Here is an 18,483-nt window from a genome sequence, read left to right as displayed (position 1 = left end):
ATCACTCCCTCGTAGCCTACGGTGGGATTCAGTGAGGAGCTGTGCATTTTTAAATCAGCTCACACCACTGAATATGGGAGTAAAGAAATTCCTGCTGCTAGTTATGGGGTCACTGCAACCGATGTCTGCCTTCACTAAATAAAGCCCTGTTAACTTCAGACCTGGAAGTCAAGTATATGAGATAGAATAACGGCTGCAAAGCTAAATTGATCACACTGCCATTAGGGGGAACAATTATCCTGTTGCCCAATGAAGTGTAAACTTCTGGGTGAAAATCATTAGTTCCTCGGCAAGGTGAGGTGAATAATACATGACTTCCAAGCATGTAATGCCAGTCATTTAAACAGAGTATTTAGTAATGATTGTTCCTAGCATAAAGAAGTGAATCTTTCTTGAATTTCACAAGGCATTACAATGACACTGATGGGCTGCAGTGTCAATCCCCAATGAGCCATAGTAAATTTAATGGCAGCAGAAATGTGCTGACTTTACTGAGTGTGAAGATGACTGAGCGTGATATGAGGCAGTAGAGCCACCGAGGGCCTCCGCGACACTATTATCATTCCATCGGCTCCCCGGAAAAGCTAACGGCATGCATCACAAACCGTCGCTGAATCGGCAGACTCGCGCTTCACATGATATTCCTCATCGTCATGCTAATCATTATTACTTCATAACATCCCTGCAGAATCGTTTTTATCAATGAATCAATGGCCGTTCATTCAGCCGTAATGATGTGGGATTTGTGTGAGGCTCCCCGTGGCGCCGCACACTTTGGATCCTTTGACAAATCCACACAATCTCGCTATTCTGCTCTCGCCCTCTTGTACTCCTCCCCTTTCAGCTATGGAGCACTGCACTTCAGCGCTACGCTCTCTCCGCCTGAGCTCTGCCTGTCTGTTCTGTGATGGCAAAGCAATATTTCTGTATGGGAAACAAGCAGTCTGGAGGTGTTTTTTTTTCTTTTTCTAAGAAGAGCCCTCCATCGTATACACATTACACTCCAAAGAGCTCCTTTCTACCAGTGCTCATTCTACCTGTACCTCAGCTCTCCACTCGGCTCCTCATTGTACTCTCTACAGACAAACACACACATCCAGGACTAATGCACTTCATTAAGGAAGCCACTTGTGGAGGATAGGAATATATTGGAATACATCACTGTATTGTAGCCGCAGAGGCACGACAGGCACTACAGAATGAATGAAAGACTGCCAGCTTTGCCATCAACCTTTTTCCACATTTCCCTCATTGAGTGTGTTTATACTCGTGCGTCATTCAGTGTTCCTCTCAAACAAAAGTGCAGTGAGTAGCTCTTCCAAAGATAGTGGGTATCATTGTTTGCAGTGGCTTGTAATAGCTTTAACACCAGATGGAGATAGCAAAGTGGGAAAGAAAATCCAAAGAGCAATGGATTTTAAATAAGTATGTCTTTGTTTAGGAGAAGATAAGAGTGTGCCTCTCTTCTGTTATTACACTCTTGCCCCCCGAAAATCTCATTTATTTACTGACCAAATTGAGTCTCTAAAGATCGTTGCATGTCACTCTGCGCCATCTTGGGAGGTCTCTCTGAAGGAGGAGGCCAATGTGTGGGGTCTTTGGTGATGTGTGAGCCCAGACATACAAGGAAAACAAAGTCACATGAGTTCAAAGCAACATATGGAGTGAGTTATGTGACGGTTTGGGCTACTCTTTGCTTTTGCTCCACAGTGATGGAAAAACAAGAACATAAGATTGTTTTTTCTGCTTCTTTACATAAGCACAACATGGATATGACGTCAAAACATGAGCCTTTCAATACCTCCGTATCTTCCAGGAGGCTTGTCTACTTAGCCCAGTGGAACATTAAAAAGCTTCGGGCCAAGGAGATGTATTTACTAATGCATGTGAACTCCCTGTTTTAATGAAGGAGGGAAGGAAAGAAAACAGAAAGAGAGAGACAGAGAGAGAAAAGTCTGTCTGCAGCTCCGAGGCCTCGAGGGTAGAAGTTGGGCTAAATCTGCTGCGGGACTGCTTGATGGGGATGCTGCTCTCTAATTTAACACAGATATACAGCCAGCGCCTGCTGCTGCAGATGTGGCTCGTCAGTGGGTCTGAATGGGTGGACTGCTGCAGAGGAGGGAGGGAGGATTTTGAAGGAAAGGAGGAGGGGTTGTATATTCTGTCCACCCCCATACATAATGGGCACAATACGGATGACAGGGGATATATGTTTTGTCACACTGTGACTGTAGAAAATAAATGCATCAATTCCTGTTTTGTGTATAGCGGCTGTCAGCCAAATTGTTATGTCCAAGGCCCTAGGGTATCAGGGATGGGAAGTCTAACAGCAGTGGTTGTAGCTCATGTTGTCTCGCTCTGGGTCACCAAGTTGTTACAGAGGAGCTGGATAAACGATTTACTGTATATTTTACTTCAATCAAATGTCAATGTTTGAATATATTTCACTTTTATTCAGCTGATTTGACAACAAGACTTTCTCTGGCTTTCTCTTGCATGCTAGCAGATGGTAATGTTGCCCTCTCTGTTGGTCCACCACTCTGGTCCAGACTGGAATATCTCAACATCTAGTAGTAGGATGAAGCCATGGATTTTTCTACAGACATGCATGGTGCCCAGATGATGAATCCTTTGGTGATGCCCTGACTTATCATCTATTGCCACCTGTGAAATATCTCAATATCTACTGGATGGATGGGCAAAAACTGTCCCCAGATGATGCATCTTTATGACTTTGGTGATCCCATGACCTTTCCTCTAATGCCATGGATTGTTATGAAATTTGGTACAGACAATTTTGAATACCCACAAAATGAAATCGACTTTAGTGATGCCCATCATTAGGTCAATATTTAAATGTTTCCAATGTTATAGTTTATGACAAAATACCAGCAAATTAGTGACATTCCAGTCTGCCTCAGGTGTGCAAATGTTAGCATGCTAATGCTGTGTACACACTACGAGCGACACAGCAATAGGCTACAAGTCATTTTCAATGGAAGCCGGTGACATAAAGCTAGAAACTGATGCCTAACACTTGACGCTGCATGACTGGTGTGACACGCTACTAATCAAAGTTGAGCAGGCCTCACCTTTCTTCAGGGCTCCAATGACACGGTGAAGCATCAACCAATAATACGTTTTTGTTTCTCCCGATTCTGTTCTATCTAAAACAAAATGCCGTTAGCAAGTTCCCTGTGCTATTTAATGACATAACTATGTCAATGAGCGCTTGAGGAACACTTCGACAGCGACTCTGCAACAATGTAGCTGGCCATGTTCTGCCTTTTCGTTGCTTTTGTCTCTCGTAGTGTGAACATAGCATAACACATGCTGATGTTTAGCAGGTGCCTAAGCACAGCCTCGCAGAGTTTCGTTAGGGTCTTGCACACAGATTATGAGGAAGTGCAAAACTAAATTGAGTGAATGTCCCTGTGTGTAGGATCTTGCGCTATCTACGATAGCCGACGTTAAAACGCAAATGGCCTTCCTCTCTAGAGCCAGTTGTAAGAGTAGAGTGCTTAGTGTGTGTGGAAGTGAGTGGTGAAGCAAGAGAGAGCAAGCGGCGGCGACAGGAGCGAGTAATGTTATCGACTCCGGCCCGAGCAGGGAAAGTTAACAGTGTTTGGTTTGTCAGTTCTGGGCTACTGTAGAAACATGGTGGACTCTGTGAAGAGGAACAGCTTCCCATGTAGATATAAACGGCTCATTCTAAGGCAACAAAAACACAACTAGTCTTATTTGCAGGTGATTATACAATAAAAAAAACATACTTATTAATATTATATTCCATTTCTGCCAATAGATCCCCCTAATTGTTACACACTGGTCATTTAATTGCATCACATCTCTCCAATTACCTCCTCTAAGGCCGAAGGCTGAGGAAGGAGGTTCTGTTTTCACCGTACTCGAGCAGCTTGGTCTGCGCTCCCCTAGTGCCATTCTATTTCTTTCTATTTTAATTTTGTATCACAGCCCAACAACGTGGAAGAGTTCTATGCTTTTTGCAGCTGTCTCTGTTATTTTCTAGAGGTTTTCTTTTCATATCTGCTGTTTTTAGGCAGAGGAAAACTTCCTTTTCATTCATTTTGGTGATGCACCAGGTTGGTTGTGCTAAGTTTCTCCTGTCTAAACTAATTTCATCAAGGGAAAGGTTGAAACCTTTTCAAATCAGCGATCTCTGACAGTGTGACTGGAAACCAAGGCAGGCAGACAGAGTGTGCACATTGTTTATCTTTCTGTTTATTTTGGTGTAAAATAAATGCGCTGGTTGCGAGGAGATAAGTAAAGCGTGCTGAATAGGATCAGCAGGAGAAATTACATGGTAAGATTCATTCTAACTGGCTACATCTGTCTTTCTTGCTCTTTCTCACTTCCTTTTCCCCTCATATCCCATCCCGCTGATACAGGCCAGGCATCTCAGGGCTTAGCCTGCAACAAATGCAGCCCACCAGAGAGATTAGGGAGCAGAATAAGCCATTGCTAGAGCCGGCTTCAATCTCTATCACTTTGTCTGCCTCAACTTTCTCCCATAGATTTTTCTAACTAATGACCTTAGAGAGCTGAAGATGGCATTTAAGCAGGCATTTGGGAAATGCATGCCCTGGCTTCCTCGCTCTCGTTCTAAAGCAGCCCTTTGTTGGTAAACTCTGACTCACAGTATCCTCCTTTTTAACCTTGCATTCTAATGAGTACTGCAATGAGCAGCATATTTGGTCATTTCTTCATCTGGATCCTAATTGATGCAATGAGACAGGCACTCTAGGTGATGGCCTTTATTAGGACCACTTCAATGTATTTCGCTGCAGGAGCCCCTGGTGGTCCGTTCCCCTTCACAGACCAAGAAAAAAATAAAAGGCTTCTGTTTCCCGACCTCCTCCACCAGACTGCAGTGGGCGTGACATTTAGCTATGCAAAACCACTGTGCATTATTCCAAAATTTGGCCCTGCACAAATGTCATAGTGAGAAACAAGCATATGCTGTTATGAAACAGAACAAGGAACAGAGAGACCTTATTTATTCTGGGGTTTATAGAGCAGATGCACATGCTGCATCCAGGTACTTGTGGTCAGCAGTATGCAGCTAACTATAGCTGGCCTTCTTAATAGCCGCAAGATCCAAATGTAAGTGGTGAACACGTGATCCCACAGCAGTCTGTCTGTGGATGTACAGCGTTGGATGTACAGAGATACAAATAAAGATCATTTAGACCCACATCAGTCCACATGAAACCTTTAATAACACATTAATAATGTGTGTCATTGATAAGGAGAAGAGGAAATTAACCACATGATCCCCTCGGTTTGGCTCACTGATTGTGTGTGGGGTTTTGAACAAAACAAATTGCAGTGTGCCAAATCAGCCTAGTATTGTGTTTTGTATGTTAATTATATTGTATTTGTGTAGCAAGCTGCATATGGATGAGGACAATGGGGAAAGGCATCCAGACAGATGAGACTAAGGATCTAAATGGTGAGACCTTTCAGTATTATTCAGGATTTGATCTAAGATTTGCTAATTAGCACTAAACACAAAGTACATCTGAGGCTTATAGGAATATCAAATGTCAAGTATACTGGATAAATTTACATTTTGATTTAATGGTGTGCAGTCAAAAGTTTAGTTGTGGGGACATGAATGTCTGTACCAAATTCCATGGCAATCCATCCAATGGTTGTTGAGATAATCAGTCTGGACCAAAGTGGTGGACCGACCGGTGGACAGACTGGAGGATTTTAAAGGCAGAAACAATATATATATATATAAATATAATAACTTATTATATAATTAAACTATATACTAGTATGCAGTTAAACTAATAACTAAATATATAATTAAATGCTTAAGTAAATGAAAGAATAAATACATGTCATTTAATGCTTAATTTTCATTATAAATAAATAAATAAATCACAATGAGACATTAAATATATAAATGTTGCAGCAAATAAATCAATCAGTTAACTTCATCCATCAGAGGTCAGGGGGCGGGTTAAAGCCTCTGATTGGTGTATGAGCAGTATTACAGACCGTATGCCTTGCAGGAAGTCCCGCCCCTCCTCTGCCTCTGATGGGCGATACCTTCCAGGCGTTCCAGGCATCTGCTAAATGCTAACGTTGGCCTAGCTATGATGCTAACCGGCGCTATGAACTAGATAGGCCTGGAAGGAAAGCAACTTTTTTCATTTATTTATATATATATATTTTTTTTACAATTCTCATAAGCTTTTTCATCATTAAATCACTTCTGAGATTTTTTGAATAATAAATGAAAATACAAATGAATAAATTAATAGATAAATGTGTAATTATATAAATGAATAAATACACAAATGAATTGAACATTTATGTATTTAATGTCTCATTAAATTTGGGGTTTATTTATTTATGGTGACAATTAAACCTTAAATTACATAATTATTCATTCCTTCATTTATTCAAACATTATGTTATGTATTTATATATTTAGTTTTGGCCCTTAAAGCCCTTCATACCCTGAAGCCACATGGCTGCAAAGCAGTTGAGATATCTCGACTATTAGCTCCAAGAAACACTCGATCATAATACAAACAGATAGCATCTTTTCATCAAACCTCCCAGCTTGATAAATACACACATCTTTCAAACTCCAAGCCTCCAGTTTTAACACAAACTATCTTTTAAAAATGTCCTCTCTCGAGTTTGAGTAAATGTCTCAGAAAGGTGCCTCTAGATCCACACAAGACATGATACAGTTGTTTTCACAGGTTAGCAGTACTCCTTGTGACTGGTAATTTGACTTAATTTGCCTAATTATTTAGCAGTATTTAGTTTAGGCTCATAATAGTAATTTTTCTTCAGACACGGAATACATCTTCAGATGACACTTGTTCTTTGAAAATGTAAGTATAAGTGTGGTTCGCAATGGAGGATTAACACAGGTCTATTAGGAAGCAGGGCTAACAGAGGAGCTCTAATACGGCACCCTAATGCTCAGTACCCAGCAGAGACTAGACAGCGTCGAGAGCATCATGTGTTTCATTTGTTTAGGTGATTAATGAGCGTTCCCCTGCAGTGTGAGCTGCGGAGAAAATTGAGTGTCTCCATTTTATCTATGCATTACAATCATCTCTCTCCTTCCTTAACCCTCCAGCTTATAAATCATGGCCTCGACCCGATTTTATGGATGGTGTGTATGCAATTAATACAGTGTATATACTATACAGAAGCATGTCCAGGCCAGCGGTACACTGAAATCAAGGTATGTCCAAAACTGTGGAACACATGCACTACACACACGTTTCTTTTGGTATCTGAAGGACATATGTTTGACTTCATCAGCCCCGCAGCACAAGTGCTCGACAGAAATCGCAATTTGCCCGTTCCACCGCAAATATTAACATTTCCAATCTGTTGTGTTGCGCTACGGCAAATAGAACCGACACGACTCAGAGAGTGTTAATAAATCATGATTATGAAGCACCATTGGCTGCAGCTTCCCTCGGCAGCCAGTGAATAAACTCCATCCCAATTCTGTCTGTGGGCACACCCTGCATGATGATACAAGTCGTTAGGTAATTATACAGCAATTAAGATTCTGATAGGAGAAACAGCAGGTTGGTCCGCCCTCCTGGTGACAAATGATGAACAGGGTGTCTCTAATCGACTTACTTTGATAGTTCCGCTTGACCTGAACTTACAGATTTATGGAGAGCGTCTGCTGTTTGTTTGCCTCCTTTTTCTATTGAAGACAAGCCAGGCGGCTGTCAGAAGATGACATGCCATCATCATCTTTGGAAAAAGACAGGCTAATTTTAACTAGCTCCCTTTCCTGATAGTCAGCTAATGCTATTCAGCCCAAGAGCTTCATACCAAAGGACACAACACACAGGGGATTTTTGATCCATGACTCAGAGGACACATCGTGTTCCATATTTAACAATATTTTCAAAGCATACTGAAAAGCGTGTATGTATAAAAAATCTTCCCCAGTCTGTGGGGACTTGTCAAGATGCTAAATGCCGCTAAGCTCAACCTGCTGAGTGTAACCTGCTTTCATGTGAAACAGTTAAACAGGTTCATTAATACATAATGGAGGATTCCTTCCAACTACTCAGAACACAAACACAATTGTGTTCAGACCGCCCTGAAAACTCACTCCTATCTTCTGACACTTTCAATCTTTTTAAAGAACAGGAAAATAAACAGGATCTTCATTTTCTTCCTCTCACATCTGCTCTCGGATTCAGGTTGTAAGTTATTGTTGGCACTAAATCTTGTTCTACATTACTTCCAAATCACACAGCAAATGAAAGAACGGGATGTTGGATACTGTATTAATACAAAAGGAAATATGTCTATGAACGACGGGAAGATGTACAGGGAGTGGAAACTTGAGAGGAGTCTGCACAGAAGGGAGTCAAGGACGCTAAAAACAACGTCAAGGTGACTGGGGAGAGCAGGTGCAATCCTAGCTGAGAGGAAGAAGGAAGCCAGCAAGAGGCTGACTAGGGAGTCTGGGGAACAAGTAGAGGCAGAGAACAAGCGTGTGTGTGTGTGAGAGAGAGAGAGAGACATCCAGATTGAGAAGAGACATAAGAGACACAGGAAATCTGCAAGCAAATTAGACATCATTAGCCAAGAGGCGGCTAACAAGTCTAATTAGGGGGAGGCAGGCAGGCAGTGATACCAGACTTGCTTCCGGACCTCAGACGCACACACACTCATACAAACACACACAAACATAACACACACTCGCAGCCAAAGCTTCAGGCATCTCCTAACTAGGTCAGATCTCTGATACTTTAAGTCTGAGGGTAGGGGGGAGAGATAGAGAGGAAGAGAGAGATTGAGGAAAGATAAAAGATGGAGGGTGAGACCTTGGATGGGAGAGTTGTCTGTTCTTGGTGAGACGGAGAGACTTAAAGCTGTGAGAGTGAGATAGTGTTGAAAAGACTCAGAGTGCACATAGTAAACACATTTCAATAAGTGCATAGAGGTTGACTTGTTTACACACCCAACAGCTGCTGTTTTACTTCTGTCATTTACGGGACGTTGCGTTTAGGATATGAATCTGAAAGAATAGTGCAGCTGCTGTTATTATCTCCCATAAAAACGTCAGGTGCGTTAAATGCACACTCCTGCAGTAGTTTAGCTGTTATTATAAAGATTAGTTGTGTGAAATGAGGGTATTGCTGTATTAGCAGAGCCATCCAGTTCTCAGTTTGAGTGATAGCTTGCCAATACACCTGAGGTACTGAGTTACATTCCCTTGAAGCGATGATGACTGAATGTCAGCTCTGGGAAGACACAGAAAAATGCTTCAGTGGAACAGCCTGCATCTCTTTCTGTTCTCTCTGCTCTCTCAGAGGCACCGTGACAGAAAATATTGTCTCAACAACCTCTGATGATCCCTCATCTCATAGAATGCTGGCTGAATGCTTCCAGAGAATGGCTTCGTTGCCTAACTAGCAACTTGGATCACTTTAATATTCTTTAATACTTCAATACACCAACACACTATTCTGTTTAACAATGAGCAAAGCTTGTTCCCATGGCCAATGCTCATAGTGGTAATAGTTTTGAGCACTGACTTACTAAGAAACTTCTGTCTTACAAGTGTGATTAAATAGTTCTTTACAACCTGTTTGAAGCTTCGACTTTAAAGATAATGATGTGATTGTTAGGGGACTTGCAAGAGACAGATTGCAAAATAATAATGTCTGAGATAGTCTGACTTTTAGTTCTTATATTGGTCAAGCTTCAACAATGTTGGATCCTACACTTCACTTAAGGCAATTTGACAGCCATCTGTCATTACGCCACATTCACGTCATATATGACAGATGGCAGAGATTGGGAAGATTCCCGTGTTTATGTGTAGAGTCGCACGACGCTAATCTTCACATCAATAAAATGCAGAGCATTACATTATAGGATCTAAATGGTGAGACCTTACAGTACTAGAATACTTCCACCAACATAGAGTAGGTTACAGATACAAAGTTAGCTGCTAAAACTCACTACAAAATGGAAACATTGAAGGTTAACTTCTATGGAGGAGTGGACTAAGAGTCCATCTCCAGAAAAAAATCCACCCGCTAAACAACATGCAGCTCTACGAAAAGAGGAGGGTCCACAATGTTGTCCAGAATATGCAAGCAAGTAGGGGCGCAGCAGAAATACACTAACCCCCGCCTCCACAGCACCACCATTCAGAAACTATCTGATGCAGGTCTGGACACAAGAGAGATTTTGGTTGTAAGTGCAACTGAAGCTCGGCAACCAGAGGAAGTGGAGCAACATCCTCGCCACGCCAAGCAACACACCTCCACCTAACAATAAAAGGCAGTCCTAGCAGTTATCACAGTCATCCTACTGGTTGCACAATAAATGGCAACCAAAGTAAACAAAATAATAGTATGTTCCATAGCAACCACCATTCCTGCAACCCCGTCGATATGTGTAGGCAGAATGGCCTATTTTATTGTGAATATTATTATTTATTAATAAAACAAATATTTAAATTAGAATATGTCTATAACTTTCATATTGCCATACTTGATGACCTTATTATAAAAGCAATAGCTCATGGCTGGCCGTGGTATGTTGTGATTATATCACAGCTAAGGGGCGTTGTTCAGCCCGACGTGAAGCGGACAATAAATATAGTGCACGATATAATTAATAAGGAGTGATTTTGTACACAGCGCATGTCTTTCTGCTAAGTATTTTTACTCTCAACTTCAAGCTGATATACTTAAAGAGATGAAATGAAAAATGCCTTTTGAACCCTTTTAGATCACATTCTCGGTCATATTGTGCACCTATTTAACAATATATGCAAAACAAATAAAAAAAATGAAAAAAATCTATTTCTTTGTATTTTTTATATCAAAATCCAATCATCTTTTCTTCCTGTAAAACAAAATATGACATGCACTTACGTAAGGTAGAACCAACCAATTTCAACCAATAATATCATGACATCCACCAATCAATCTGCATCTCTTAGCAACAGGTGAGGTGTGTGTGCGTGTGTGTGTGTGTGTGTGTGTGTGTGTGTGTGTGTGTGTGTGTGTGTGTGTGTGTGTGTGTGTGTGTGCGTGTGTGCGTGTGTGTGTGTGTGTGTGCTGTGGCTCCATATCATGCTTCATTCAAGCCCGCCCTCTTTTTAGTGTCCCAATCGAAACTGAAGGATATGTTTTATATCCCTCTTGTAAACTACTCAAATATTCTGTTTCCCTGGAGAATACGTCACAGTACAGAAGCTAAAGATGCTCTAACTTCCGTTTCGCTGGGACTTAAAGTAATATCACTTGAGTTATTTTCTTAAACCTGACAAAGCTCCTCCAAAGCCATAGAAAGCATTGTACAGCTGTTTTCACGGGCTGTGGAGCACTCCTTGCAACCAGTAATTGACATTGGCGGGTAAAACTGGTGGAGTTCTCCTTTAAGCCGGCAGTAGGCAGTATATATTTCTGGCATCATTGGGCAAAAATCCCATAATAACCTTTCAGCATATTGTAATTCAAGTGTTCTGAGAGAAAACTAGACTTCTGCACCTCCTCATGGCTCTGTTTTCAGGCTTTAGAACATCTAGCCCATGACGGGAGACTTTGACCAATCACAGGTGACTTGAGAGAGAGAGCGTTCCTATTGGTGAGCGGTGCTTGGTATTTCCTCAACTGTTCTCAACATGGCTGCTGGGTCACAAACTTTCTAATTTTACAGTTAAACAGTACACTACAAGATGATTCTGAGAACATCTGAGGAGAGAAATAGGCATTACAGTAACAGAATATTGATTCATATCTGATCAGCGCTGCCTAGTTTGACCATTTGATCAGAGTTCATGAGTGATTGACAGCCGGCTCTCATAGACGGAAGCTGGACGGCAGACTCCAGATCAGCTCTGATTGGTTGTTGTTCTGCGGTCTGTGACACCGGAGGACACAGAGGCACATGATTTTTTTCAGATTACCTGTCTCATGCACTACGGTCAGGATATAGCGACTGCTTTTTTAAATCATATTTGCTCCATATCTACCCACTGCAGCTTTAAATCATTTATAAAACTTTCTGCACTTGATTTATGAATTCACTTTTTCAGTGTGCAGGTGTCACTGTCACCATGCCTACAGATTTATAATTTCAATAAAGCCGTGTACATACCAAATATACTGTAAATGTTTCACTTCTTACCTGTCTCTGGATGACAGGTCCCATGCTGGTGGCAGTCGCATGGCACACATGTTGAGAGGGGCCCTCTGCCAGGGTCTTCCCGGGTGAATCTCGGAGCGCAACGCTCACAAAACTGGCCTGCAAAACCCGGGGGACAGGAACAAGATTCCACCCACGGGGCCGGAGGGTCGGCCGGACCGGAGGAGATGGAAGCTGAGGTCAGGGTGACCCCCGCGAGCTGCGATGTGTCTGGAGAGGAAGGAAGAGAAAAGACGGGGAGAGCGCTTTGTCATAAAACTGATGCTTACAAAGGTCAATAGTAAACTGATAATTGTTTCCTCAGAGGCCTGTTGAAGTGTTTGGGGCACCTGTTTTTCTCTGGAATTAGGGGAATGTGTAGATGTGTGTGTGTGTGTGTGCGTGTGCGTGTGTGCGTGTGTGTGTATCTCGTTAAGCAGTAGGTTATTAGCATTTGTTGCAGGGCTGTCCCTCCCTCCCTGTCTCATTACAGGTTCTAGCCTGTGTTTACAGTTTACAGTCTGACACACACACACACACACACACACAAACACGCACACACACACACACACACACACACACAATAACAGATTCATCCACCCACACGCCCGTAAATGCCACACTTAATGCTCACTTGCACACACACGTGCGCAAGCATGCGCCCACACACGTACATTCGTCACCCAGGGAAGCTTTGATATAGCAAATGAATAAATCACTGCAGCATAGCAAGACAAGAAGAAAAGGAGACAGGAGACTCGGTGGAGGTATGTCAGACGTGCAGTTCCTGTGGGGTTTCAAGATCCCTCTCTCCTCTCATGAATAGTGATGGGGGCAGGCCATCCTGAACCGAATCCTTTTCACCCTATACTCTCTAAACCACAGGCACAGAACACAAAATTACTTTTGTTCCTGGTCCAACACTGCGTCTGCTCTCACTGAAGAAACACCAGATGGAAGGATAGATAGAATATGCTGTGCACGTATGACTATGTAGCTTTGTCGGATAAGGAATAAACCATGTGTGAATGGGTGGCTGCATAATGAGGGCAATCTGAGTGGAAGAACCAGAGGAGAGGATGGACCTTGACTTCTAAGAAGTCATGATCCCGCCATTCCTTCAGCGCTGATGAAACCCAGTTCATTTGCACCTCTGAGGGATAATCAGTAGGCGAGCCTGTCCTCTTCCCTCTCCATGACTCGCCTTAGCCTCCACCCTTTACTCTCCTCCACCTCCTGAATTCTATTAGCTCATTCAATGGGGGGAAATGTGCAATTAAAACAATAGTCAGACACTGAACCCTATATTTCAGTTAATTAAAAACATTTCATTTGAAGTCGTGCTGTTCAAGTTCTCTCTATCAATCATTTCTACTGGAAACCTCGTCAGACAAGTCAAGATTTGAATTCCCTTGACTTTTGGAGTGGATCAGTGCAGCCCCGTGGACTATAACCGCTTAGGTCTCTTTAGATACATTATGTCATTTATCATACTTTATATAAATTATAACCATCATATATAAATGGTAAATTGATAGTTAATTTAAACTTAAACTTAGTTAATAGTTATTTTATTGTTCACAAACAACAAATCGATAATAATGTTTACTATCAGTAATGCTAGAATTCATGTTATTTTAACAGTTTATTATTTTACATTTTATAACAGTTTATTTTTTGTTGGTTAATAATTGGTTTGTAAACCATCTATAAACAATATTTGGATGGCTACTATAAAGTTGCAACTGATGATTATAACACCTTGTTAACTGGTTAATAAATGCTATTTATTAAACATTATTTAGTTAATAATTATACTAGTTAATACTTTGTCGATGGTTAATAATCGGTTTCTGCTCCATCTAACTTTGAAATGTTTATAGATGATTTACAAATATTTTTTTAAAGGTTTACAAATCATTTCGTCATCATTAACAAATTCTTATAATAATAATAATAAACAATAAACTGTTAATAAATAGTTTACTAATGTAATCAGAATGTAATTGTTATCGTCTCCTATCAGCTATGAGACAATATAGAATTCATAAACAAATGATTTCATATTACACAAACCCATGATAAAATAACAGGAATAATAGCATTACTAATAATTAGAAAACATTATTAATTATCATTTCCTTGTTTGGTAACAGTAAAATAACGAAGTTTAATTAACTACCAATTTTCCATTTATAAATGATGGTTATTATAAAGTGTTAAACTAAACTTCCAGTACGGCTACGCTCTCTGTTCAAAACTACATTTTTGTGGCGGTGAAAATGAAAGACCTTTACTGTGAATGCTGTCAAAGCCTGCCTTTATGTTCTAAAGACAATACTCTCATTAAAATAATACACTTCTGTTAGAAGTGACTCTGTGTGGTGCGGAGAGAAATTTAAAGAATAAAGGAGAATGTGAGAGGGAGAGAGGAGAAAGATGAGAGGACAGCTTTATGGGAATGTGAAATTAAAGTTTGCCGCGCAGCCTGCAGCGATAAGGCACTTCTAACACCGTGTTTGAGACCTAACACAAATCATTAACAGAGTTTCTCCTCTGTGATGTGCAATAGATGCACAGTAAACTGTGTGCTTGACTTTGTTTGCACGTCCATGTGGGTGGGTGGCTACAGAAAACAGTTTGATGGAATATGCATGACTGGGCTTTGGTTTCTGTGTGCACAAACTTCTGTGCCGGTCTTTTTGCATGGGCGAGTGCACGCGGAACTACACAAGAGTGTGTCACAAAGCCTGCGCTGAGCAACTAATTAAAATGGTGTAAGTAAGTGTGAGGGAGCTGGTGATTTTGGCCAGCTGTTCTGTCTTCTCGGTGCTCTAATCCTCCGTAATGCCTCTCAGATCCTGCCTGTGCTTTACAATGCAGACCATCAGATAGACAGGGAGGAAGGACACGGCAAAAATAAGAGGAGGATTTGGAGAACTAGTTACTAACATCTGGGAATAAATGTCCTGTTTTTTACTGAGCCAGATTTGGAACAGTTGAACTATTCCCAGAATACAAGCACTGACATTGTTTTAGCAGATATCTTTGGTGCAGCTGTAGCTACTTTGTGATAAAAAATGTATTTTGAATTAATAAACATGTGAAGGTTTTGGAATCTTTCTGTGCATTTTGCATTTTGTTTGTATTATTTGGAAATGGTCATGCATTCAGCAACATGAGGTGTATTTTCCTTCCATAATGTCTAAATGTTCTCATAGATGCACACACAACCATGCTCCTATGGTAGCAAAAAGTCAATAATAATGCATCGGGGGATCTATTAGCAGAAATGGAATATAATATTCATAACTATGTTTTCATTAGTGTATAATCACCTGAAACTAAGAATCATTGTGTTTCCGTTAGCTTAGAATGAGTCCTTCATATCTCCATAGGGAGCAGGTCCTCTTCACGGAGTCCTCCATGTTTCTACAGTAGCCCAGAACGGACAAACCAAACTCTCTAGAGAGAGACTTTCACGTTTTTACGTTACCTGATGGCCACCGTAAAAGCAAAACCGTGGTACCACCAGCCGCCATCTGACCTCTGATGCTCCTTAAGTAGTGTTATTATGGTATGGATGACCTCTGAGCGAGGTGAACGGCGCTACCACGATTTGGCACTTGGCGACTCACGTTACCACAGTCTTGGAAAGGGAGTAGTGATCAGTTACTGGTACAGGTACTCAGTTGGCTGCAATCTGCAACCACACCACTAGATGTCACCAAATCCTACACACTGTCCCTTTAAGTTAAAGACAAACTTTTAAAATAACAAGCACACACTAAGACACACTTACAGTTCTGTCCTCCAGCGTTGCTGATTTGGAGAGCTGTCAGGTTGTAAAGGAGTTGTTGGAACTCCAAGGCAGACGATGGAGGTTTAAATCGCCTCTCATTTTCATGAAGCCTGTGAGATGAGAAGACAGGAAACACATCATTTACAGTATATTTGTGCAAACTGAGATTAAAACCTAAAACCTTAATTCTTTGTGTGGCTGATTCATCAACAACTGGAGTGTTTTAGAGTAATTCAATTACTCTCCACAACCAAGAAGAAAAGAATCGCCCTGTCACGTGTGCTTGACTTTTTATGACAGCGCTGCCAGCCGACACACACGGTGTGAAGAAGAATTTAAATGTGCTGACTTCAACACATATTCAGGGTCTTGATCACTGAGCTTTGCCATCTGCTGAAGGATGTTCTGCAAAGCCAGGCTGCACAGCTGACATCTGCCTGTTTTACTCCAGGAATCATGCGCTCTTTCCATCTTGATGTGAGGTGCTGTGTCAGCTCCACATAGGCGATGTAGTGTTACAACATTTTCTCCCATTTTATTGTGTGAAGGTCCCAAAGGCGAGGAGCAGCAGCATGAAGGGACAGATTCATATAATCTTCACGTGCAGGTGTAGAAAACACAATTACAAGTTTCTAATAAGTGGTAACCATTAATAAGTATTCATGAGTGTCTCAATTTCTAATAAGCCATTAAGTCTGCAGTTACAAATGCAGGTGTTAATGAATTTGGTCCAGGTGCTCTGCAGCTCTTTTCCAGAGGGAGAAAAGGAGGAAGACCAACTGCAATGCTAGCGTGTCTGACATTTTGTACAGACTTTCACGGTCCCCAGAGGATGAGCCCCTGATTCTTCCTTTAGCGCCACCATGAGGTTGACATCTGTTGTTTTGAATGAAACATCACAATTACTATTGTATGACTGGCAACTGTGGTAATCCCTTAAAGGTAAAGTGTGTAGGATTTGGCGACATAGTTGTGTGGTTGCAGACTGCAACCAAGAGACTGCAGTGGTAACGTGAGCCGCTAGGTAAGGCCTCATAGAGCTGCTAGCATGGCTGCAGACTTTTGTTTAACTATTAATAAAGGCATTTTGTTACAACTTATAAACCATAATTATGAAGGGCACCTTATTTGAAAGTGGTACCCAATTATACTATATGAACATTGTAATCAGAGGCAAAGCCCATAAAAGAACCAAGCGCAAAAGCTTTATTTTGCTGACCATATCAGCCTAAGTCAGGCCTTTCATGTGTGAGTGTTCCATGGCCTCTATTTTATTAGGTCAACTGTTCTCAGCACGACTCCAACTCGCTTTCAAAATGCTTCTTTTGTGCATGGCCTATGTCTCAGCATTCACATTTACACAGTGCACATGAGAGCATATGTGTGTGTGTGTGTGTGTGTGAGAGAGTGCATCCCTGGCTTGCCACACAGGCTCTCTATTCATGCGGCGGTCCTTGTTCCTTGGCCTGACATGTAGGCACAGTAATAAAGAGAGGCAATTACAAACTGGGCCTCAAAGCCATGGTAATGGAGCTGGTCAGACAGAGATAAGCAGAGTGTGCATGAAAGTGAACAAACTCCCAGTCATGCTTTCCCTATAGAGCGTCAGTGTCCCTTTTAATCAGCACCAAGCAGAGCGCAGAGAGCCATGCTGTAATTAAGCCTGCTCCGCTGAGGATGAGAGGAGATCATCGGGAGAGAAAAGCCGTATAGAATACTGGACCCCCCCCTACAAGTGCCCTTAGAGAGAGAACAGAGATAGAGATACAAGGTGTGCAAGACAGCAAGACATAAACGGTGTGTGAGAGACAGAGAGGACTGGGAAGATAAGTGAGCATGTTAATTGACAGTAAGATTAAAAAACACAAATGACTTACTCAAATAGAACATGTGTGGTGAAATGCTATTAGCATATTCTAATTGTGCCTTAAAAACATTTTATTTAGATTGTCTATTAATATCAATACATAGTGTAAAACTACGCCCACTGCTTTAGTGATAGTATCTCAAGTTATCAATGACTCTGATCCTTAGAAATTAGGGGTGTAAGAAAATATTGAAAATATAGAGTAGTTTTGTGATACTGTATCGATTCTCAACACTGTATTGATTTTTAAGTAATAGTTTACATGCAAAGAGATGCACCCTCTCAGTGTATGTGCCCTCTCAAGTAGTGCTATGATGTTGGATGTTACAGGGAATGTGATAAATGCAAAGATCCCACTGTTCTGATTGCATAAAAAAGTAAATAAAATTTTCCTAAAATTTGATTTAAAAAAAATTGCAATATATCGCCATGCTTACTTTACCTAGGGCTGTCAAAGTTAATGAGATGATAAAGCGTTAACACAAATTTGTTTTGATGCCACCAATTTCTTTAAAGCATTAACACAACTTGCGATTTAACCCAACCGCTATTCGATCTTCCGGAGGTTCTAGCGGGCTCAGTTTTAAAGCTAAAGTGAAGATACTGGCGTCACATGAAACTACAAAACCTAATA

The 18,483-nt window shown here is 41.2% G+C and overlaps 1 protein-coding gene across 1 annotated transcript in view; it reads right to left on the bottom strand.

Annotated features, from left to right (window-relative positions):
* lamc3 (laminin, gamma 3) overlaps nt 1-18,483 on the bottom strand; it is a 134,246-nt gene that overhangs the window by 32,311 nt on the left and 83,452 nt on the right. Inside the window, 2 exon segments of the mRNA XM_037753305.1 lie at nt 12,184-12,411; nt 15,983-16,092. Coding sequence (XP_037609233.1) covers nt 12,184-12,411; nt 15,983-16,092 — 338 coding nt within the window.

This window comes from Sebastes umbrosus, chromosome 19 (genome assembly GCF_015220745.1).
Source record: "Sebastes umbrosus isolate fSebUmb1 chromosome 19, fSebUmb1.pri, whole genome shotgun sequence".
In the NCBI taxonomy this organism is placed as follows: Eukaryota; Metazoa; Chordata; class Actinopteri; order Perciformes; family Sebastidae; genus Sebastes; species Sebastes umbrosus.
Note: the sequence above shows the minus strand (reverse complement) of the source record. Positions and strands in the feature narration are given on the sequence as shown.